We start from the raw sequence: 26,242 nt of genomic DNA on the forward strand, positions 1-26,242 counted from the left end.
TCTTTTCAATTTATTTTACTATTAAACACAGTTTTTGATCTTAAACTTAAACTTTTAACTAAAAATAAGCTCAAAATACTTTCAAAAACCTGGAAAAATTTCTCAAAAACCATGGGCATTTTTTTGTGTTTTAAAAATCTGTAAAAAGCAACTTCTAGCGCTTAGTAAAAACTCAAAAAAATAGACTAAGTTGTGAAAAAGGTGAGTTCTCCCTCCATGCCCTAAACCAAGGGTTTTTTATCAAAAAAAAAAAAACCACTTAGTAATTCAGTTTATAAGAAATCTTCTTAAACAATATTTTAACTTTATGTAGATTGCTTTCAGAGTACTTGGTTGTAATTGGTAGCTAGAGTTGTAAAACAAACTAAAATTTTAACACATTCATTAACATCCTATTTAAAGTTTTTTAGTTAGCAATTTTGTTTTTTTTTGTTTGACTATTCTCCGTTAGTTTTCAAAGATTTTAAAATGATTTAAAAATAAGATGTCACTTATATATTATGTCAAGTTACTAATATTTGGAATGGAAATCTAAATTTTGCCTAAAATATTATTGAGTTAAGCTAGAGGAATGTGTTTTAGTCTAACAATTATCTTGTTATAAAGTATTATGTAGTGTTCTTTCAAAACTACAGTTTCATTGATAGCTCATATCAAGAAATGGTTTTTGAGATGTAATGAGTTTTGCAAAAAAAATATAGCAAATTCCTTTAACTTTTTACATGAATTTTTATTTTTTTTACCAAAAAAAAAAATTTGTTTGATTGTTTGAAAATACAGTACAAATTTTTCAGGTTTGTTAATAAAAACCCTAAATTTCCACTTGAAAATTTTTTGCCCTCTTATTAGTTTTTGCCCCTTAAAGTCAAGTCATCCCAAGGGAAATATTGCCCACTTTAAAAAGCCTTACTTTAGAGTATGTGTTAATTTATTACAGGGTTGCCACAAAACCTGGAGTCCTGGAAAACTATGAATTTGACAATTAAGGCTAAAAAACCTGAAAAAAACTGGAATTTGTGAAAATAGAAAAATAAACTTGGAATTTCAAACAATTTTTACATCTTAAGTATAAAAATTTTGATTTGACTAAAAAATCTATCTTATAAATGAATTATTTTTGTCACCATTGGCATTAGTTTTTTTTTTCTTAACAAACAAATTTTAAGTAGCTTTAAAGTATCTTTTCAATTTATTATACTATTTAACACAGTTTTTGATCTTAAACTTAAACTTTTAACTAAAAATAAGCTCAAAATACTTTCAAAAATTATTACTCTATTATTAAAGTTTCTAGCTCTAAAACTGCAAAGTTTTAACACATTAGTACCTTTTGTTTCAGTTGAAATATAGTATCTCGTTTAACTAAGCTTTTAAATAATAGCTAGTACTTGTAAATATGAATATTTGAAATTTATAGTTTTGATTTTGTATGAAGCTGTTAAATGTTATGAGTGACAAATTAGCAAAAGACTCTTATGACGAGCTTATCTACCAACTGAAGCATCTGGAGGACTCGGCAAGGTCAGTTGAGGCTTACGGCACTCAAGCAACTGTGTGCGAAAACAAGCCAAAACTTGTGCAAAAGCTGGTAGAAGAAATCAAAAATGTAAGTTTATGTAGTCTGCTTTGAAATATTACTTGAAAGAATCTTACAATGTTTTACTGTTCAGTATAATTTTAATTTTTAACTCCTATTCAAAAATGGTACAAATATAAAATGCTAGAAAATAAGTGCTAACTCAAAGTAAAACAACTTATGTAATGAATTCTGAGCTACATTGTTTATTGAAATATATAACATTGTTATAATTTTAAACAGCTATTTAAACTGAATTGTTGGTAAAATATTTTTTAGTTTTTTAATGATATTTTGTTTAAGTTGAAGTATTTTGTAAATTTTCACTTAATAAACTTTTATTATAATTATTATAAAAAAATATCATGAGCATTTTAAACGTTTTTTCCTTCAAAACATTAAAGACTAAAATTTTAAAGCCTAAGTTAAATAAGATAGAATTCTTTATTTATATTATAATTATTTAGTAAGGTTTTATATATTTCATGCTTTTGGTTTTATGAGCCAAGTTTAACAGTTAGTGCTTGCTAATGAGAGTTTTAGTTGACATATTCATGTGAAAGTTTCTTGTTTACTTCTTTGCAATTTTGTTAGCCAATTTAGTTTAATTAGTTTAAAACCTGCTACTGTTTTATATTATTTTGCAATGCTGTTTATTCCTTGACTCAATCTAGAGATAGTTATTTGGTGTAGCAGTAGGTTTTTTAGTTAAAATAAAAATGCTTTAAGAATTAAACTATGCATTTTTATTGTACGTTTTTGATTCTCATTTATTTTCATATTTACGAAAGTTTTTATAATTTTTTGAGAAATATTGAGCTACTGGTTAAAAATAGATAAATTTATTTTTTTAACAAAGTATAAACAATTAAGGGCATAGGGGGGGGGTAAACACCCTTTTTTGGTTTTTTATCTTATTTTATATAGTTTTTACTAAGCTACAAGATGCTTTTTACAGATTTAAAAAATTCAAAATAATTTTTGAGATATAGCCAGTCAAAGTTGGAGGCAACAACAGGTTCCTTATGGGAGGCGCAAACTAAAACGACAAAAATAGACTATTTCACTAAAAATCTATCTTCTCCTACGTTTTTTGAGATAACTACCTCAAATTTTTAGAAAATGTTCCTTGATATATTTAGAAAATTCTGTCAGAACAGAATTTAAAAAAATTAAAAAATAAAAATTTTATAATAAAAAAACTAAAAAAAAATAATTTTTTTGTTTATTTTTTATATAAAATTTTTATTTTTTAATTTTTTTAAATTTTGTTCCGACAGAATTTTCTAAATATATCAAGGAAAATTTCCTGAAAATTTGAGGTAGTTATCTCAAAAAACGTAGGAGGAGATAGATTTTTAGTGATTTCTAGTTATTTGCAATTTTAGTTTGCGCCTCCCATAAGGATCCTATTGTTGCCTCCGACTTTGACCGGATATATCTCAAAAATTATTTTGAATTTTTAAAATCTGTAAAAAGCATTTTTTAGCTTAATAAAAACTATACAAAATAAGATCAAAAACCAAAAAAGGGTGTTTACCCCCCCCCCCCCCCTATGCCCTTAATCTTTAACATATACATTTTTTTAAAGTCGAAAATGATTATCTTATACAATAATAGTGGTAATCAACAGCTTTGTATGTAATGGTGTTATAGAAAATCAATACTACCAATTGAGAAAAATAGTTTAAACCATATTAATTTCAAAATTTGATCATAGTTTATTGAGTTTATATTAGAGTTAGAAACTTTTAAGTGCTTAAAAAAAGTTTAAAGTATATTTAGAGGAATAAGATTTTTTCTTACTTACTTAATTTTATATTTCAGAATAAAATGACAATGTAAAAATTGCAATTGATAATTTTTTAAAGGAAAATTTTATATTCATAACTATATATCAAAAGTTCAATGAAAGTTTTATGTTCTATTAAAACTGACTTACAGTTTTACTTTTAGCTTTCTTATAAGAGCTAATCTTTTAAAAAATCATTAAACTCCTATGACTTTAAGTTCAATATGTAGAAAATAAATTAAAATATCTAACTTATAAGACTCCTTTTAATCTATATTTAAGGCCATTGTCTAACATTAAAAGGAAAAGTTAGCATTGGTTCTGTTTTAAAAGCTAAAGTCATACACTGAAAAATGGTTTAGAACATAGACATTTTAATTTGTTTTTGAAGTATAGTCAGTTTAGTAAAAGGTTTCTAATACAATGAATAGTATGTAGAAGGAGTTTTTTATTAACAATTTTTATTGAAACAAAAAGAACTATAAATCTATGTTTTCCCTAATTTCTTAAACAAATAACTTAAAGTTTTTAGAAAATATTTATTATATTATAGAAAATATTTTAGTTGTCATAATTTTAAATGACTTAAGAAAAAGGTTTTTTGACCTAAAGTAGTGTATATTTTTCTGGTTTTAAGAAAACACATTTTCATTCAAATTTATGAAAAGTCCTAATATAACGTTGTATCAAGTTAAGATTAGACTAAGAAACATTGAAAATGGTTGTTTTAAAACTTTAGGAAAGAAGATGTAGTTTCAATTAGATAGTCTTTTTTTTTGTAATTATTTTTGGTCCCTACATAGGGAGCGCATTGAACTCTCCGACGTTGTACCCCAATATCTAAAAAACTATTTTGAAATTTAAGTTGCGCTAAAATGCAATTGCTAAGTATAACTTCTTGAAATTTGATTAATTCATATTTAAGTTCTTTAGTCCCAATTGGCCTTAACTCAGTTACGTCCTAAAATCTTTGAATAAATAAAATTACTTAATTAAAATACCTAAAAAAATTAATATATTAACTATAGTTAAGTTGAATTAACTTTCAAATGTCAACAGGCACCAGACGTCAAAAAGAAGTCGGTTCTGCACGTGGTCGACTTCTGCTCGAAGAACAAGAACAAGAGCGACGACCACCGGCACCTGCACAACGCCATGGAGGCCAGGCTCGGCCACTTCATGTCCGTCGCTTGGAACACTGTACGTTTGATTTATTTGCAAACTTAATTGTGTTTTCCATCAAGATTAGGTCAGATGTTGTAGTTTGAGTATTTGTAAAATAGTTTTAGTTTGGACGTTTTGCGGTGTTTCTCTACAAGTTGTAATATTTAGTTAACCATTCATAGATCGTTTTGTTTTATACAACTTTTTAGACTATTCTATATCTTTGATTTGTTTTTGATTAAAGTATTGTAAGCAGTATTTTACTTATATTCGCATTAGTAATGCTTAGCATTATTTTGATCATGCTCTTTTGAACAGTTTTATGAAAATATTTATTCTTGTTGTCCAAAGCAGTTTTTCTAAATTTGTGCACAGTAAATTTTGAGAAACACTATTTAACTAAAAAAATAATATTTAATTTATAATATACATACTAGAAATAGATAACATTGTTCTTAATTTGTGCTATTTAGTATTTTCTCATATGAATATAAACTTTATATTTTAGAAACTATAACTATCCTTTCTTCAAATTTTACTGTTACCTTGTTATTTGGGAGCTCTAACGTTATATTAATAGTTTACTGATTGTTTTTTATACATTTTAAGTTCATAGACTGAATGAGTGATTTTCTTGTTAATATTACTGTATAGCATAAAAAGTATAAATTTTCCGATGAACATTCTGGTTAAGTGGATTTAATTTAACAGAGCCCATAGTTTTTTCTGAACCCCTTCTTTATTGTATAGTTCATGTAGTCTTTAATAATTTCAAACATGACAAAAAATCATAGGTTTTGTGTTAATACCTAATGTCATTTAAACCATTTAGTTAGTAGCAACATTTTCGCCATTTACGCAAAAGTCTAGATGTTTTTCTGCTATCAAAATTATTATAAGCTAAAAACACTAACTTAAACTAAAGTTGTATAAAATTAGAATTAACCTGTTTTATTGAGCTAATTTTTATAGTGATTATTTAATACAGTATTTTTATGATTATCTTGTTCAAACTAATATTTTTATATATTGATTTAAACTGAACCATTCTTAAACAAAACGGTTTATATAAATTTTTATTCTTATAATATTATATTGAAACTAAATAAGTATCTAATCAATTAATATATAGTGTTGAAAGAATTAACACACGTTTATAGTTTTTAATATTTTCATATGTAATTATTTCAAAAGTTTACAGCAAATCTATCTTTTTATCTTATTAGCTTCTATGTTTGTAATTTTTATGATATTAAATTGGATTATTATTTATAAAATTGTATTGGTTTACTTAAATATTCTTTTTCAGTTTTTTTATATAACCTTATGTTTTTTAAGACAACTAATTTTTATGTTAGCAGTGATAAAAATACTTTTATTTCTAACACATAGTGAGTTTATTTATTGCACATGCCTAATATGGTTCTAAAAAATAACAATTCAAAAGTACAAAAAAATTATTTATGTTTTATCCGGAGTTTCTTAACTTCAATACTTGTTACAGGGCAACAACGTCACCAGGTGCGAAGTGGCGAGACTGCGGAACATCTGGTGCAACGACCTGCGTTTCGCGCCCGCGGTCATCAAGACTGTCGACGCGCAAATGGAAAAGCTGGACCCGGACTGGCTGAAAGTAACCCCCCAAAGCAGCGCGGGCCCCAAAAAACCCCAAGAGTCCAAAACGCCGACTCACGACGTCAAGAACAGTAAAAGTGCAAATGTTAAAGAAGTCAATCCAGCTGCGTCCAAAGAAGGTAAACTTAATAATCTGTACTCGTTGTGTTTGTACAACTTTTTTACGACCTCTTTCGTGTTTAAAGTTAAAAAATAAATTCTTGTTGGTATACAATTTTGATAATGCGTAAATATTTGATTGGTATGTCTAAAGTTGATTACGTTTGTAAGCCGAGTCAATACTGAATACAACGATGTAAATGTACAAATTAAAATCGGATAAGGCTGAAAATGTTCATGTAAATTTTTTTATGTTTATTTAAACTGTTTAATTAAAAAAGTTGTACAAAAGTTTTCGGTATTTTGCTTTAAAAATTATTTTAAAATAGTATGCAATTAAGTGATATATAACTCTGAAAAAAAAACAAGTCGTTAAAAGTATCATTTTGATAAGTTAAAACTATTTGGTTTAGAACTTTTTATTATTTGTTTATTTATTGTTATTTAAGGTAAACAACAAAACAAAGAAGTGAGTTGTGAAGAAGGAGAAATAGAAGATGATGAAATTGAAGTCAAAAAAGAACACAAGAAAGTACAAGAGGTATGAAAAAATGTTAAAATATGACAAAACATATCAAATCGTTGAAAGTTTGTACTAGTCTTACTTATAAATTTATACTTTTACAGGCTGCAAAACATTAAAAAAAATGTAGTTAAAAATTTGTATAGTGTAATAAACAAAGTAGTAATTCACACATAGCTGTTTATAAGAAATTATTAACTTTTTGCGACTCAAGTTATTTTTTCAGAGACAAGACAGGAGGGAAAATAAGCAAAGAGATTTTCACAAAAACGAATATCGCAACAATGATTACCGCAACAACAACAACTATCGAGGTAACAGCAGGAGAGGCAACCATAACAACAGGAGGTCGATGAATTACGACAACAACAGGCACAGGAACAATTATAACAACCAACGCAACAATGACTACGACAGGTTGACATATTTAATAGTTAATTTCTGTTTTTGCATAAATATGTCATTTAGTTATATATTGTTTTGTTATCATACTTACAAAAAGTTCTGATGTCAAAAACAGTATAGAACTGAAGATTTAGAGTAAAATTTAACATAAATTGCTCACTATTCTCCATACAATAACATACTACAAATAAATATTAACTTTCTAGTTTTTTAAAACAAGAAAAGTAAATCATTGTCAGATCATCTTGTCTGTTTCATTTTTGTAAAACCTTCATTATAACCATTCTTTAAGTTTTAAGTTTAGTAATGACCATCACAGGTATCAGAACAACAATGTTCGCAACAACGACAACTTCAGAGGAGATTTCAGGGGAGACCGGGGAAACTACAACAACAACCACTTCAACAGGAACCAATCAAATTACAGGGATTCGCCTATGATGCAGAACTACGGCGGTTCTCCTTATGCCAACTCCCCCGGTTTCGGTGGTCCCCCCAACATGCTACCAGGTTGAGTTTTGTGTTGCACTTGTGAGAATCTGTTGAAAAAATAAAAAACATTTTTTATGATAACAAATTATTGCTTACATATAGGTAAATTTTCACCATTTTGTCCAAAATAGTTATCTTGACAGCTGTTTCAAATGATAAATACTTGAGAGTTTGGCTTTCAAATGCAAACTGCAGAACAACTTCGTTACCGAAACCTCGTTCGAACAGGCGACAGGCAAAACATGAGGGACATGGTTGAGGAGAGGAGACTCGGGCATCAGTCGAGGGATCAGTCGGTGAGCAGCAGGGAAGAGAAGAAGAACAAGAGGAAGAAGAAGAAGAGGAGGAAGAACAAGCACAAGAAGAAGCACAGCAGGAAAAGAAAAGTTTATATTTGTTCCAATTGGAACAAATTTGATTTTTTTTTCAGTAAGCAGGGCAGTAAACTAAAAACAAATAAGGAGGTTTATTAAAATAGTGATTAAAAAAAAAAACTACATAATTATAGCTTATAAAATTTGATTAAAGTTCGGCCAAAACTTCCAGTTTAAATTTAATATAAAGTTTTTACTTTATTCACAATAACAAAACCTCATAACTATAAAAAAATACTTACGATTTGATAAGCAATAGGAATGTATGCAACTAATTATAATAAAACCTGCAATAAACACTTTTTCTCAACAGAGGCATTCGTCAAGTTCATCGTCTTCATCTTACTCGAGCGACAGTTCCGATGAAAATTCTTCGCAGAAAACCACCTCTGACGACGTACTGGTTGAAGAAACCACCTACACTGAGGTTCCGCATAATGTCAGTGCATATTACATCTTCATATAATATGTTTCCATGGTTTTGTCGAGAATAAAAAAAGCGTTTGTAAATTGTAAACGTTTACTTAATTGTGTTGAGTGATGAATGTTGACTAAGCGAATGTTGACTAGCATTCGTGATTTGCAAACATAAACACATTAAGGCTGTTTTCAGTTATAGCAAAATGTTTAAATATAAAAAAGGGTTATCAAAAATAAACAGGCCAGATCAAAGCTACTTATTTTTGTTCTTACCTTACACAGTTTGTGATTTTTAAAACAACATTTTAAAACTTGTTAATAATTTTACAGCATAAAGTAGGCGGTCTAATGAACGAAAGCAGGCAAGCTCAGATGTCCGTGTTGGGAAAACACAAGTCTTCCAAGAAGTTGGAGCCTCCTGCAAGTTTGTAACTTGATGTTCAGGATAATTATAACATAAGTAATAGTTACTTTAATCAGGTTTATTAGCTTTAGTGGTATCTTTTTTTAACAAAACATTATAAAGTTATGACTAGTTCTCAAATTACAAGTCTGGTTATATTTTTATATTTGTACAGTTTCAACTTAAAAAAACGTGTAGGTTTTGAATGCAAAGTAACAAAATTGATTATATTTTACGAAATATAAATGCATTAATTAAAGTTATTTTATAATTATTTAAATTATTTGAAGCTTTGAAAAAAAAGTATATTAGTTTACACATTGCAAAACAGACAAGAGAGTGAAAGAGATAAGTTTCCCGTTGAAGTCCAACAAACCGAAGCAGCTCACTGCAGCCGACTGGACCTTGCCCATCGAAGGTGAAACTATCATGGTGGTCGATAACGAGACTCGTAAGTGAAATAACATGATTAGTTTTTGCTTTTTACTTGATCAAATTATAACAGGGTTGCCACACTTTCAGGCTAGTTAAAAATTTCAGAAAGGACTTACTTAAACTTGTTTGATTTGTTTTTCAAAACCCAGACTAGTTTAAAAAACTTCAGGTTAATATTTATGACTTTGATATTAAAAAAAAAAACTTGTAGAGTTGTTGTTATGTTATCACTTTGATATATCTAAGTATTCAAACTTGATTAACAGCAGTAGATTTTTCAGTTTTAAGCTCTTTCTGCTAAAAGTTTACTTATCACTAACTACGGCTGACTCAGGTTGACATTAAAAAAAAGACTTTATTAGTTCTGGCAACAAAGCTTTTTGTTTTTAATACTCAATATTTTGCTTAATGGTTGTGTGGCAAAAACGTTTCTACAAATAAAAAGTTATCTCAATTGAAAAAAGAAAGAACTTGGTAAATAGTTTGAAGAAAACTATTTTAAACTAATATGGCAAAAAAATTGTAAAAAGTCTCTTAAATACATTTTATTCTCCTTTAAATATGTGATATTAATTTGATTGCTTTTTTTAAACTTAAGTTATTCTGCAAACCTTAAGTGTAAAAATAATTTTGAATTATTGATGCACATTGGTGAAGGTATGTATTTATTTACAGAATCTCACCAGTCTAACAAGATGACCCCGCAAGCCATGTTTTCCCCGGAAGGCTACCCGGGTCAGTTCGGACAACCGCAAAGCCCCTTCGTCGCGCAGCAACAGTTGCCACCGCCGCAACAACAGATGGGTTTTTCCCACCAAAATTCCCCCTACAATCGCCCCTACCCGCCCCAACCCGTTCCCCCGCCAAGTTTGTTTGTTGTGATAAGTTGACAAGAGTTTTAAAAAAAATTAAATCTTTTATACCTGGCAAAAATTATTTAAATTTTGAAGTTCAAAGGTTTTTTTTTTTGAGAGTAGTTTATCTTTGGAACTGACAAATTATTAAAACTTTTTTACAAAAGTTGACTTATTTTTTTTTTTTGATTCATTAAGAATAAATGATCCAAGTAACAGAAATATTTGTCTCATTGATGCGCTTACCAATATTGTTTCAACAGATTACAACTCGGGAGCGCCTCACCCGTCAGCAAGCGCCCCGTTCGCCAGCCCCTACCCCCAGCAACCGGTTGCCCAGCAACATCAATTGCAGCAGCACTACATGACGCCGGTGAGGCAGCCCCAGGTCATCAAGTTGAAGGACAGCGACTGCCAGACCGCACTCGACACCAAAGTTTGTAAACTGTATATTTACCCATTCTAAAGTAAAAAATAGTTGTAATTTCCATGTGCGTAAACCTAAGAGTTGTACTTGAAAACCTTTTTGGTCGAATGTGAGAATTAACAAGTTTAACATTCGAAAATATGTTTGTACTAAAGTTTGTAATTTCATTTGCTTTTTCTGTAGGTCCAAGTGTGAAAGCCTGAAAAATTTGAGAAAATTGTTTTTTCATTGTGTATAAGTAATACATTTGATTAAATTAGATAATGAAAAAGTTTTCATTTAAAAATGTGTGTACTAAAGTTAAAATCAAGCTAGTGTTATAAGTAGGGTTCCTACTTTCCTATAAATCTCTAGAAATTTAAAATATTCTTAAAAATAAAAGTCCCTCTAAATCCTTAGAAAAAATCGGAAAATAAATGAAAATCCCTATAAATCCCTAGAATTTAGGTATTTTTCTTTGAGATTGAAATTTTTGTGGTAATATAATCAATAGTGTTTTTTTGGTTTTATAAATTTTATTTGTATTTTAAAGTTAAATGCACTTCTTTTTAGAGTGCAAAACATAAAATGCATTTAAATAATTTTATTGTCATTTTTTTGTATGAGTTTATGAGTGGAAAAGTAAGTTTTTGTATGAAAATTGTTTAGTGACGTAACATACTTAAGGCTTTACTTACTTAGGCTGGCTGTTTTTTCCTCAAAAAGTGTAAACCCTGTTTTTATTATGAATTTTTCTATGATAGCATAAGCTTAAAAAAACTATACAAGCAGTTGATAACTATATAAAACTATTGAAATGACAAAAGTACATATTTCATTAAATTCGTTTTTTAAACATTGTTTAGGAGTTTTCGTTTACCTTATATATTTTTTATAACCAGTCAAAGCTATAAATAATTCAAAAGATAAAAGTGTTAGATTTTGTGCAGTAGCTACAACAAGCATAAGAAAAGCTGTGTTGACAAGCTGAAGGGACAGTAACTTCAATTCTTTGTTGCTGGGATAGATGTTATTAGGATATATGTATATTTGTTAGGTTTTATTAAAATACAATTAGTTTTTAGTTTAATTTATACTATTCTAAGTTTGTTTCAGGTGAAGCATAATCAAAAGAACATTGTAGTTGTCAAAGTATTATTTGAAAACTATTATTTTTAGTACTTTTTAGTGTACTTTATCTACTTTATTGTTATTCAGAAAAATAAAAGGTTTTAAATTTTTTAGTTTGCTGTATAAAATAAATTAGGCCTTTTAAAAACTATTCAAAATACCTCTTATATCTTAACTATTATATTGATCCACTAGAGTGCTACTCCTGCATGTAGTTAAATACTGACTATAGCGTAAAGTTTTCATTATATGCTATAAACTATATAAAATAGACGTAAAGACTGTGAAACTTCAAATTCTATTCCATAATAAATGTAAACGTAATAACTTTAATGATAAAAGTATAGTAATATTAACATATAAATTGATATAAAAATTAAGAATAAGAAGAGTATGAACAGTAGCTTAGTATGATTGTTCTCTGAAACTGTTTATCAAGCATTTTTTTTTAATGATTTCCCTACACATTTGCTATATTTTATGGATTTCCCTATGTATATTTTTTAAATTTTACTAACCTGTATAAGTAAAATAGAGATATTTAGAAACAAAGTTTATTAAAAGTATAGTTTTTGGCTTTTAAACAACATAAAACTAAATATTTTTTGTTAAATTTTGATATTTTAAAATCTATTTGGTTATATTTAAAACATAGTTTAATAATCAAAAATGATACCAATTGGTTCAATAAGTACTAAGGAGTTTTTATATGAAAATATTTTTAAACTTTTGGTATTTTTTCATATTTTTTTAAGAGATTTGTTTTGGCTATAAAAAAAATATAATTAGCAATTTATTTTACAAATTTTAAAATATTTTTAATAAGCTTTTGTTTTTCTTTATGAAATCATTTATATTTTTTTGCTGTAGGAAAGTAGCACCCAATGCAAACTTCGCAAGAAGCAGTTCACAAAAATCACTCAGACCAAGTCACTTGAAACCAGAAGGTCAGTTTAATTCTTAAAAGGAGAATTGTGATATTAAAACATCATTTATTAACTTGATACACAAAACACAATTCGTGTTCTAAAGTCTTTTATACTAAAATCAATGTAAAATACCGACGTTTGAAAAAGTTATAAATGTTAGAGCTGCTATGTGTATACTTTTTGTTCATAAACTTATGATTTAAATACTGCGTATTAAATTTGAATGTGTGTTTTGAATTTGCCAATGATTAAAATTGTATCTCCGTCAAAATAACTATCTTCTAACATATAAGTTTGTTTCAGAGATAAATTAAATACACTTTAAAGTTATCTTCACCTGTATAAAGCTCATTCTGCACTGATTAGTTTTTTTAAGAGCATTGGCGTAGTAAAAAGATTATAATTTTTAATATTTTATTTGATCGCTTTGATTCATCAAGACCAGGGGTCGGCAGCCTTATGTGACTCGCGGGCCATTTTTCTTAGAAAAATTTGCTCGCGGGCCGCACTATTTAGAAAAAAACCTTTGAGGGCTGCATTTATCTTAAAAAATTCTAGTAATTAGTAGAGAATATTATTTAAGATCAAAAATATAACAAACTAAGTAATATTAGACCATTAATAATGAGTATTTGTTGAATTAAGAGCCTAAATGTAAGTTTTTATCACATAAAATATGATTTTTATTGTTTTTAAAATGTATACTTTTTGCTGAAAAGGAGCTCGCGGGCCGCAGATTTTGACTTAAAGGGCCGCATTTGGCCAGCGGGCCGCAGTTTGCCGACCCCTGATCAAGACCATAGTTGTCTTTTAACTTATTAACATACTTAGCTTTTTTGCTGGCTGTACGTATAATATTTTTGTTAAGTTTATATGTTACAATCAAAACTATAATCAAGTTATGTTACCCTTATTTGGAGGAGTTTACATTATAATCCAATTTAACACGGTCATCTATTAGATGTTTTGCTCAGTTTTAAAATGTTTAATAATAGAAAAAAAAAAGACCTTTTATTTCAAACAACAGTGTGGGTATTCAGATTGCCAAAAGAACTTATGACAAGGGAACACAAATGTACTCCAATGTCGACGATGCTAGTTAGTTATTTGAAAAAATTGATTTGTTAATCTAATGAAATCTATATCAATGTTTAGATTCTGAATATTCCTATTATTTTTTTAGAACTTTTTAGAATTTGCATTCACTTTAAACTTAGAAATTTTTAAAACTTAATAAGATAAGATTTCCAACAATTTAAACCAAAAGAATACACAAAATGTGATAAAAATAAAAGTTTTAGCATAGTAGTAAATTTTACTTGTTAGATAATTATTATTTTAAGATTAAGGATAATTTATCTAATATGTAGTTCATAAGTTTGAAACAAAAAACTGTTATTAAAGTCAAGTAATTCTAAAGTTTGAAATATTTATTAATAAACATAATAAAGCATTGTAATTTATTATATTCTGTAGTGTAAAATCAAAAAAATTAAGAAAAAACTTAAATTAATATTTATTTCAATCTGTTTTCATAGTATAATGCTAATAAAAGTTTTTTTAATTAACTTTATGGTTATTATAACTATTTAAGCAAAGTCTATATATTGTTATGAAGACTTTTTAAAGCTTTTTAAATTTAAGAGTATTGAACTATATAATTTAGCAAATCAAGTTTTTTTTAATAGAACACAATAAAGCTTTTAATTTAAATACCTAAATTGTTTGTTTTATTAGTGTTTTAAATAATGCTTTTAGTATAAAACATGTTGGTTTTAAAAGATTCTAAAACAATTTATAGTTGTAATGTTTTTTATAATTGAATAAGTTATAATGTAAGTACTTGTATAACTTTTCAATTTTGTAAATAACTGAATTAGATATAAGAACAAGTAGTTAGAGTTACTAATAAGCTGAACTCAAAGAGCAGAAATAGTTTGAACAATAAGTTATTAATTTAAAAAAAGAAACTTAAGTTTGAAATCTTTAAACCAAACTTATTGAAGTACCTAATTAGAATACTGTTTTCTAATGCTTATCTTGAAACTTAAAGTAGAAAAACTTTTTTTTTTAAGTATTGAAATTTTTTTTTTTTTACTTCAAACAAAATAAACTACAAAAGTTTAGTAGCTAACAAAATAATCACTGCTAAAAAATAGTTGCCTCTCATTGAGAAAATTAAACATTACTTGTACCTTTACTTGAAGTAAAAAGTTTAAAGTAATAAAGAATATAAGATTTTTTATAACCCAATAGATATACTAAAATTCTTCAGAAAAATTAAAAAAATTAAACAAGCTAGTTATACAAACCAACGTTTTACAATTTATGTAGTTTAATATTAGTGAAACATCAATAAACAACAAGAACTGTTTATCTGATTAATAAAGCTAAACTTTAGTAACAAATACAACACAGTGGATTCGAACCTGCTGAACGGACAAATGAATTTGCTGGAGATGCCCAGGATCCACCCGTCGAGCGACGAGCTGATGAAAAAGTTCAGGGATTTCCTCGACAACAGGCGAATGTGCGACTGCACGCTCGTCATACAAGGTATTGACATGATTGTTTTGTTTTAGTGTCAGGTAATTTATTGAGGAATGAGTTTAGAATTTTTTACGAAAACTAGCTGTTGTGTATACTCTTTAAATTAAAACAGTTTAATATTTAGCAATGAAATATTAATTTTGTACTATTGTTATTGTTTACATTTAGTTTTTGTGTTTAGTTTCTGTTGCAAATAAAAAGTTAGTTTCATACAAATTTATAGTCTTTTTAAAACTTAATACAATGAACAAAATTTTATAGTTGTTTATTTTTTTTCTCAGTTTTTTAACAAATCTAAAAATCTTAAAACTTAACGTTCGATGTTTTTAAATTCTTTATAATTAAATGATATGTTGTGGAACACATTAATTAACTTTTTTTTTTTTTTTTTCAAATAGTTTTTATAAGGTAAAATTTTTGATATAAATACTTACATATCACAGAGAAAGAATATAAGGCTCACCAGTTGATTCTGTCAGCCAAAAGTCAGCTGTTCAACAAGTTGTTGAAAAATAACAACAAAATTACAATCAGAAATATTACCAGTTTGTTTTATTTATTTTGTAGTATTTAGTTTACATTTATTAATATGTTATTTATTAACACCATATTAAAATTAGAGCACATTTTAAATATTTAAAAGCTTGGCATCAAAATGAGGTGTCTGTATCAACATTTGTTCACGATTAATTTAATGTCTATAACTGTTTTTATTTTTTACTTAAATAATATTTTAAAGTGTTTTGAATGTTACATACTTCGTGAATAGAAAACACAAGTTTTGTTAACCCAACCCGATTAAACATATATGCTGCAAGTTCTTAATACTTTAGTTAAGGCTAACAACGTTTTAGTTTCTTTAGTTTATGCTTTAAACATAAATAACTAAACAGAGGTTTGATGTTAACGGAAGGAAATTTTTAAAGCTTACGCTTCAAATAATCAACTACTGATACAAAACTAATATTTCTCAACAGAAATCGTGTGGACGCAGCTCCTGCACTACATGTACGGCCAACCCATTGAAATATCCTCGCAGAAGAACGCCAACGAGCTGAAGGAGGGCATACTCACGCTGGAAATCGACTCGTTGTTCGACGTCGGAGCCAAGTTGGACGACGCCGTCGCCAAGAAGATCTCCGTTGAAGGTAATGTATTAACTATTGATTTTTTACACGATAATTTGTTAGTTTCAATTGAAATGTTATTTTGGTCTTTTAATCTTACCAACTTATTTCTTCCATTAGTTAAAATAAATTTATGTTGCATTATATCTAAAAGTTAAGCAAGAATAGAGATTTATAATGTTATTTATAAGTATTTTATTTATTTAGTTTTAAGGTAATTTAACTATTTACAAAGTTAAAAGCCTAGTTTTAGTTTGTATAAACTGAATATTGGCTTTATAAAACTATAGCTTTAAATACTTATTGCTTGTAAAATTATTGTTTTTAAAGTGCTTAAAAATTAGTTTATAAATTTCTATATAAGTATACAAATAAGATATTTCTAAGAAAGTTACATTTACTAGTGGTGTTTTGTTTACACAATCTTAATTATTTTATTATTTTTCTTAATATATACTAACGCTCATTTGCTTTATAAATTGATATATATATATATTTTGTACACAATACTTACAGCTTACAAAAGATGTTTTCAAAGTTCAAAAAAAAAATTCTAATGTTAAGTTGCACTGGTTTACATTAAAAACAAACTTTTAAAGTATTTAAAAGTTCCAAATTTACTTTTGTTTTATTTTTGTTTGCTGTTTGTTTTATTTCACGAAAATCCAGTGTAACATTACTGATTTTTTTTGCATATAAAAACAAACTGTTTCGAAGGTTGGATCATCGAGAACGATCGCATCAGGGACTTGAGGGAGGAGAGGAAAGCGAAGATGCCGATCATCGAGAGGAAAGTCGAAAAAACTCCGGCCAAACCGGCGGCACCGAAACCCGTGGCACCGAAACCCGCAGTGCAAACTCCTGCTGTCAAAGTTGATAAGGTGAAATGTTTACAACTTACAACTTGAATATTGAAATAATTTAAAGTAGTTGCGCTTTGAAAGAATGCAATAAAAATAGTAAAATTGTGAATAGTATTTTGAACACATATATAACTCGCAGCCCGTGAAAAAGCCAGAAGTTCAGCCTCAGGTGAAAAAGAGGCAGATATCGCTGGACAACACGAACATGTTCGACCTCTCGTCCAAAAAGCCGAAGAAAACCGACTTCAGAATACCCAAGAAGAACCGGCCTCAAGACCCCAAGAAGGGAGACGTGCTGGAAAAAGTGATCAAGGACCTAAAAAAAACGCCGAAAGCGGCCGAGAGCAGCCAGAAAGCGGACAAGACTCCTTCCAAGAACGTCGACAAGCCGTACAAGCCGCCCGCTCACAAAAGCGATAAGACGCCTCAGAAGCCCTCCAGCAAGACTCCGGGAAAGCTGGAGAAGTCGCACAAGAAGAAGGCTTCTTCGGGCGAGAAGAGCTCGGAAGCTCCCAAGATCAAGATGAACGCGTACGCTCAGAGCGAGAAGAAGAACAAAGATAAGTTCAAGGCGCTGTAAGTTGAATTTGTTGTATAATTTTTAAGTGAGCTTTTGATTTGAACTGTTCTACTGTACAGCATTTGTGTTAACTCATGGGTCGGCACATTCAAAATTTTGTTTCAACTAGTTTAGTATAATTTTGGTTTCAAAAAATATTTTCAAATTTTAGTGTTATTTTTTAAAGATTATCTATCGCCTAAATTTTTTGTTCGAAAAAATTTGTAAAACTTTTGTTCTTTTAAGCAATTTAAATCGTTTCTTTTTCGACCTACTTTAACTAAAAGTATTAAAATAATCTAACAACGATACTTTTGTACTGTGAGTAGTTTTAGCAATACGTTTGAAACAAATAAAGAAACAAAACAGAAGAAAAAATTGGAAAATGTTGAGCATCGGTTATTTGGTTACATTTTAATAGCCATTAAGTTTTGCTTGTAACTAAAAATAAATCATGTTTTGTTAATTTCTATGATTTTTGAAGTTGTTGAAATTGACTAACAGAGATGCAAAACAAAAGAAAACTTTGGACAGCCCACCCTTAATATTGCCGTCCTTATCTGATACAAGTTAGTAATATTTTCTATTATTATACTAAGTGAGGTTTTAAGATTTTATAGTTTTATAACTAATTCATGAAATAAATAAAATAAATATGTTTATTTAAATAACTTGATTTTTTTTTTAAATGTATATGAACCGAGTTAGTTTAAACGGTGACTAGTTCTTTGATTAGAATGCTCTCATTGAAGATTGCTTAGTTTAAACAGTCTGTTTTAGCTATGACATAATAACCATCAGGTTATTTATTGAATTGTATTTTGTGTTTTGTTTTATTAACACAACACTTGTATTGATCATGTGGTAATGAATTTATTTTTTCGTAAACAGGCGATTCGTCGGATGCGGAGAAAACTCCGAAAAAGAAAACAATTTTGAAGAAAAAAGCACCGAAGAAAAACTCTGCAATCAACGCGGGTGGAGACAACAATTCCAAGAAGAGAATTGTCAGCGAGTCCAGTTTGTAGTTTTCTTATTTGTGTAAAAATAATTAATAATTAAATAAATGGTGACTTTATAGCATTTACTTTTAGATCTAACTAACTAAGGTTTTATGTATATGTTGAGATTTTTGTGGTTGATTATTATCAATACAATAAGTTGTAAACTAAAAAAACAGTTTAGTTCTACTGTTTTTCAGATAAACTTATTTAATAAAAAGATAAAGTGTTTGTTTTAATAATAAAACATATCACTTAAAAGTTCTTAAAATTTAATTTTTTTATTACTAACAAACTAAAAATTTATTTAGAAATCAGTTTTTTTTCACTTTTTTTGTCATTTATATTTTGTTTTAGTCAACAAACTGTTTTTTCTTAAGACTTAAACAATAATTTAATCAAGTACTAACTTTTTTTATTGACCTTTGATTTTTATTTTACTACTGTGTAAAAAAACAATTTTACCTAGTTATTAAATTTTTAGTTGTTATTTAAAATGCAATGAAAAAAGCTTAAAACTTGTTTGACGTTAAAGTGTGACGACGTTTTATTATTACTCTGATTATTTTATCAAAATTCAAACAGGCACAACTGGTTCCGACCATTCAGAGGAGGAAGGCAAAAAGTCCACGAGTCCAGTTTCGCCAAAGACGCCTCCCCTGTCCCTGATGCCGCAGAAAGCTGCTGTTAAGAGAAAGCATGAAGGTGCGTTATTCATATTTTAAGCATTAGTTGGCGGGCCGTGTCTTAATGAATGTTACTTTGTTACAAACGACCAAGTTAATTTGTGTGTTGAAGTTGTGGAACTAAATGTGTGTAGCCCGCATATCTGAGAACTAAATACAGGGTTGCCACTTTACCTGGAAAAACCTGGAATTTGAGAATTTTTGAAAAAAAACCTAGAATTTTGAACAAAAATTGTTAAAAAAACCTAGAAAAACCTGGAATTTTAACAATTTTCAAATATTCAGTAGTAAAATTTTGATTTGACTCAAAAAATCCATAATATAGATTAAAAAAATTTGTCATCATCAAACGTTTTTTTATTAAAAAACATTTTTTAAGTAGCTTTATTGTATGTGTTCAATGTTTTTATTCTTTTAACACAGTTTCTTACCTTAAACTTAAGTCTAAACTAAAAATAGACCCGAAAATGTGTACTTTTAAAAACCTGGAAGATTTTTGAAATTCCTGGAAAAATTATAAAAAAAAAGAGTGGTATCTTTCGCACTGTGTAGGTACTTGGTCTGATGGACCAGTTTGGCTGCGAATGGCAGGTTGGGTCAATGGGCCGTTTGACAACGCCTGCTTCTTTCAGCCGTTCACTCTCTCGAGTCTTAGAGTCGATGGCCTTACTTAAAGCAGCTTGCATGATCTCTCTGGAGAACATGCTGTCATTGGGCTCCTTACTATTCTTAGATTTGGTACTATTATTCTTACTCATTATAATATCTAAGTGAGAAGTTACTAAATCTATACAACTGGGCGTCTACTAATGCCTTAATGTCTGAATATCTGAATGTCTGACCAGTGAATAACGCCTCTCTTTTGGTTAACAACTATTTTATTAAGTTAGTTTATGATTAATTAGATAAGTATTTATAAAAGGTATAAAAGCTGCTTGCTGTTCTTAATAAGTTTTAACAACAATGCTTAATTTATTAAAACTTATATAAAACCAAGTGTGTAAATGAAATCTATTAAAACTTATACAAAACCAAGTGTGTAAATGAAATTATTAAGCTTTAGTAGTTTTCACCACAAACTTATTTTATTCAAACTTATCTAAACATTTACAATAATTCACACTCAATTTATAAATATACAATCTACAACTACAAAATAGAAAAAACCCCTAATTTGAGAAAATGCTATAGCTCATTTTCATTTATAGCCAGAAGCGTTACAGTAACAACCCTTTAAATACTAAATGTTTTTTTTAATTCACTTAAATTTAGTAGGAAATAAAGCAGGTCGGAAAAGTTTTACAAATAAAAAATATTGTACATATTTATAAGGAAATACCATTTTAATTTATAAAAATATAGGCACAGACGAGTTCAAAGAGAGGATGAAACGAGAATTCGAGGAATTGTTCAACAGCAATTCTGAGGACGATGATGATTTTCTTGGTTTTAATTCTTCTAGTAAGTATTTAAAAATTGGTAATATGTCAAACTTAAATTAATTGACTCGCTTATTGCATTACGTGAAAAATGAGATTGTTATTTATAAAAACTTTTAAATTGAAGCATCTATGCTTAAGAATACCGTTTCTTTATTAGTCTGTTACTGACTTACTTTTTTTTGATCAATTATATGTTTTAAAGAAAAAGTTTTCATTTATTACAAGAATTTTTGTAATTTTATTTAAATCTTGAATTACAATATTTAAAGGTTTTTTGACCACCCCAATAAAAGAGAACATGTATGAAGTGTGTTGTATTAAAATTTTTTTTTATTAAATATGAAAATCTAAACAAAAAATAAAAGGTGAGGAGGAAACGCAGAGGCCACGCGGCGGGAGAATTATAAAACCGAAGAAGAGATTCGAAATCGATCAGTCGCCAGAAGTGAAAAAAAGAAAAATGGACGTCACCTCTGGTTAGTTAAAGCATTTACTTCTAAACAAACAAAATACTTCAAGCAAAATTATCACCGTTTGTTAAAAATAAGTTGAATACATGATGATTTTCATAAAAACTTCTTAAAAATGTCCTAAATTTAATGGAAATTAAGGCAAAAGTGTGAGATTATTTTTAAATGTTGTAAAAAGGTAGTTTTTCCTTAACTTAAAATGTGAGAAATTCATATCTTATATTATATATATGTGAAAATAAGATGAACCAGATTAATGTTATGAGGTAGTAAACTTTAAAGTTTTTTTTAGATAAAACTTTTTTTTTTATTTCAACTTAAATTTTAATAGCTCTTGATTATGGATACGTTGTATGTAAAATTATAAAAGGTCAAATATAGTAAAAAGTAACTTTTTTTACCTAACAACCAATGTACATAAAATTTTTACAATAATTTTTTGTGTTTAAGAAAAATACTTATGTTGTATTTTTGAAACTTAAACATTTCTTATTTAAACTTCAAGCTAAAAAACCATTCAGGATTATAAAATACTTCAAATGAACATAAATTTACAAAAGTAATTAAATTTTTACAGATTCTGAGTTCAGCACTTGCAGTAGTAGCAATTACTCCAAGTTGGAGTCGCAAGATGAAAAGTTGGACCTCGTCAAATTGAAAGACGTTAAAGTCAAGCTTGCAGATTGCTTGAAAAGTTTGTTTTTATTTGTTTCGGGTTTTTTTTCTTAAACTTGCGCTACACAGCAGTTTACTTGGAGTATTTTAATGCTTGTTATGTTTTTTTTTAATTTGGTTACTAAAACTAGATTTTCTGTATACATTGTGATTTAATGTTTTTATAAGGATGCTTAAATGTTAGCAATTCCGATTTAGTTATTTTTTAAAACAATTTTTTAAGTAGCACATATTTTTTGTTTAGAGCACAGTTTAAGAACATTTCAGAGAATTTTATTTAGTTATTGAGGTCACATTAAAATACTTATGTAAAACCAGCTATTAATATTACTATAACTGTAAATAATATTTTAACACTAACTGTAAATAATAAAATGTCTCATTAATAAAATATAAGTCATGTATAATATGTTAGTAAAATTATTTAATAACATATAGTATTTATTGTAATTAAATAATACAAATATAGCTGCGAACAGCTACAATCTGCTTTTTGTATTTACCTTGTTGGAAGTTGTCAAATTTACCATTGTTAATTTTTTTATTCAGGATACTACTAACAGGGTTGCCTCAAAATCAGAGTCCTGGAATTTGGCAATTTAGGCTATAAAACCTAAAAAAACATGGAGTTTGAGAATTTTTGAAATAAAACCTGGAATTTTAAACAATTTTTACATAATAATATTTTGACATCATCAACATTTTTTGTTAAAAAACACATTTAAAGTATTTTTACAGTATCTTTTCAATGTTGTTATACTATTTAACGCAGTATTTTACCTTAAACTTAACTTTGTACTAAAAATAGACCCAGAAACGTGTACTTTTAAAAACCTTGAAGAAATTTCTCATAAACCAGTGGCAACCCTGTACTAACTAGCAGAATACTAAACAGTTTTAACAAAGAAGCACTTATTATACAAGTAATTACATAAAAATGAGTATAAAATAAATTAATTCATAATTAATCGAGTTTATTATTAATGATTTAGCTGTGCCAATTTAAAACTTTACCCACAAGCGGTCGCTATAGTACTTTGTACTTCAGCCCGCTTGGTCAGATCTCAACAGGGGTTTCTTAATTTTAACAGTTTAAACCATTGAAAACCAGACTGCACTTGATGTTGTCTTTTTAGATTATCAGATATAAAATTATTAAATTTTCGTATTTTAACAAATTTTTATGTTGATCTGTATGTTGATTATTAAAATAAGTAAAAGTCATTTTGTAACAAGCTCTTCTTAAACTTAAGGTTTCTTATTTTAGAATTGTGTTCCAAAGACTTGTGTAGAGATCAATAGCAGTAAAAAAAAATAAAATCTAAAAAAATAATATTTTGTTGTAAATATCTCTTAAATTATGCATACACTTGTTTCTCGTGTTAACTTCAACTTTCCACACTTGAAGGCGGAAACCAAGTCCCCGATGAGCAACCGGCCAATGAGAAGCAAGAAGAACAGCCGAGCGAGCCATTCGCCTCGCCGGAAAGAAACTCGGCTGAGGAAGCGGCCAGCGAGAGGTCGGCTGACGGCCGGAAGCAGCAGCCGGTGGTGGGGATCAAGAAGAAGCTGCTGGAGCGCGCCAAGCAGGCCGCGGTGGAAGAGGAGAAGAAGAGAAAGCTGAGCTGCGAGGACTGCGGTGAGGAGTTCAAGCTGAAGGCCTTCCGCAACCTCCACAAGAAGACCAAGCATCCCGGCGACAAGTCATGAGCTGTTTGAAAGTTGGATCTTGTTGGACTGTCTCGCGAAATGGAAGTTAAGTAAACGGTAGTTTTGTAGTGCGTATTTCTGTCACGGTTTTTGATTGAGCTAAAGTGTAAAGTTATATTGAAAATGCTAAATTTGAAACAAATAAATTTTAAAGGTTTAAAAATATAGTATTGTTTCGTCTGAGCTTTGGTTTATAATATAAAATGATATGAAAAATGTTTTTCAATGTTCTTTAAAATTATGTTGAACTTTTTCTTTTGATTACTTTTTACTAAAGTTTATAGATCTTAAATCTTTGATTAACGTTGTTTTTAAGCAACTTTTACATTTTGCTACAAATTTTTTTCTTCAAAATCTTTATTTTTACTTTTATAGCTCAAAATAAAAGTAAGCTTCTTTTAATACTAAAATTATGCAATTAAAATTGCAGCGTTTACACAATGTTATCTTTTGACAAATGTTTCAAACTTTCCAATGTAAAAATAGCTCTTCAAAAGCTAATTTCGCTCCATTTTGAGCTATAATGTTCTACTATTTATAAGTGAAGAGTCTTTTGTCATGCCGAATTTCGTTTATTTAAATTCAAGTTGGCTTTGCCTTTATTTAATTTGCTTACTTTAAAAAAACAACTAGTTTTAGGGTAAAGTTTTTCGTCTTAAATATTCAACTAGTAAGATATTGAAGTTAGATTTACATCAAAGGTTAAAATTAAGTAAGTTTTCATTAGTTTAAATTAAAAATTGTAGTATAATAATTGGAAAAATTAAGTTACGTTGTCATAGTTTATTATTACAGTTCAAATTTTTTAAAGTCGATTTAATTAAATTTGTTTTTGTTTAAATAAACTAGCCTAGTGAATAAGTTTGTACAACAATATTTTAGTTCTTAAAACCGCTTAGTAAAGTATCTTAGAATAAATTTCACATTTTTGAATGCTAATAAATTTAGTCCTTTCAATTTGTCTGTGTAATTGCTTACCATATTTTTTTATATAAAATACTTTTTTAAGTGTAATTTTTTTGCAATTGAAAGTTTGGCAAAGGTAAATAAAAAGCAGGGTTTTTAAAAGTAGGCAATTTCAGAATTTTAGAGGACCATAATCTGCAGGGGGCGTGACCAGTAAAGAGGTCATTATTTTTTTAGTTTCTTCAAACAGGCCTTATGAAAAAAAAAATGGAAACTCTAATAAACAGTATCTGAGTTTAAAACTAGTAGAAATTCCACAGCTTTTTATTAAGTACTGTTTTGTAGTTTCTCCAATGATAGTTTTGTATATAAATCTTTCAGAGTTGAAAATTTGAATATACATTTATTGAAAAAATAACTTAACTTTTGTCAACTGAGTGTAAAATTATCATAGGCTTAGTACACAACATTGAGTTATTTTTATAATATTAAAACAACTTTAATTTGCTTAATATTAGACTTAAGATGGTAAAAAGTGCCTATGAAATAAATAAGATTTTTCCTGAATTTGTAGACGTTTTTTTGTATCCAAATTTAATGTACTCAATTAAAAAAAAAACTATTTTTAGCACCACAATATTCACAACCTTTTTTTAATTTATAAAAATATTTCATATTTACCTGGTTTAAAAAACAATCAACAAAATCATTAGCCAAAAAGCTAAACTTAATGTCAATAAATCTCTTATACTAGCTTGTGCTTAAAAGTAACTAAATGTGCTTTACTTTTTATCTTGTATTAACTGTAGTTTTCACAATGTTGATATTGGCTTAAACAAAATATATTACTCTGTTGTTCACATTTTAAATATTTTTTAGTTATAAATTACAATTTATTTGATAAAACATGTGTGTCCCGAAATGAATACTTAATAATTTATCTTAAAACAAAATTATATCAAGTAGTATTAGAGTGTAAGTATTTAAATACGCTCAAATCCAAAACAGGATTATGTATAACTTAGTTTGCTTTTTATGTTAGAAGCCTATCCAAACAAAATTTTTCAATAGAAAAACATTATTTAATTTGTAGTAAGGTCCACTAATAAAGTTTTATTTTATTCATGTCCATTGTAAAGGTTATAATAATCATTCAAAACTACTGATATGTTGCAACTTTTTAAATAAAAATCTCTAGCCGACTACATACTTATTATCATGAAAAAACTAAGATTGATGTATATAATATAAGATTATTTAAAACACTTATAAGTCATGAAAAATACATTGTAGCAAATAAAAAAGGATTGGTATTATACTAGTAAAAAAAAGGATCGATATAATACTAGTTAAAAAAGGATTGATATAATACAGCAGGGACGTAGCTAGCTCCAAAAAATTAAAGAATCTGAAATGGCGCGTGATGACGTCATAACGGGAACATAGCAATTCAAACTATATCTTATGTTATTGTATTTAATATTTAAGTATGCATTTATTGTAAAACTCTAAAACTAAATTGAATGTTGAAGTATGGTTGATAACTGTATATAAGGAAATTTATGTTGCTCCACACCCCCTATGGTTTTTTATGTGTTGCCACTTGTGTAAACCC

General features: G+C 28.1%; 1 protein-coding gene across 1 annotated transcript; it reads left to right on the top strand.

The window, feature by feature from the left end:
* Positions 1-1,423: 1,423 nt before the first annotated feature.
* On the top strand, positions 1,424-24,419 carry LOC145837982 (uncharacterized). The gene is made up of 26 exons (XM_082945491.1): positions 1,424-1,606; positions 4,428-4,568; positions 6,037-6,286; positions 6,716-6,807; positions 7,016-7,206; positions 7,514-7,704; positions 7,915-8,072; positions 8,374-8,499; positions 8,811-8,904; positions 9,215-9,334; positions 9,994-10,185; positions 10,436-10,608; positions 12,580-12,656; positions 13,666-13,736; positions 15,057-15,194; positions 15,632-15,733; positions 16,166-16,336; positions 17,033-17,196; positions 17,318-17,754; positions 18,242-18,306; positions 18,629-18,757; positions 19,324-19,443; positions 20,787-20,885; positions 21,232-21,342; positions 21,914-22,030; positions 23,420-24,419. The coding sequence occupies exons 1-26, from the start codon at positions 1,430-1,432 to the stop codon at positions 23,719-23,721; spliced, it is 4,008 nt and encodes a 1,335-aa protein (XP_082801617.1). The 5' UTR covers positions 1,424-1,429; the 3' UTR covers positions 23,722-24,419.
* The last annotated feature ends 1,823 nt before the right edge of the window (positions 24,420-26,242 follow it).

The sequence above is a fragment of the Thalia democratica genome, chromosome 6 (assembly GCF_965202585.1).
Source record: "Thalia democratica chromosome 6, ktThaDemo2.hap1.1, whole genome shotgun sequence".
Taxonomy (NCBI): Eukaryota; Metazoa; Chordata; class Thaliacea; order Salpida; family Salpidae; genus Thalia; species Thalia democratica.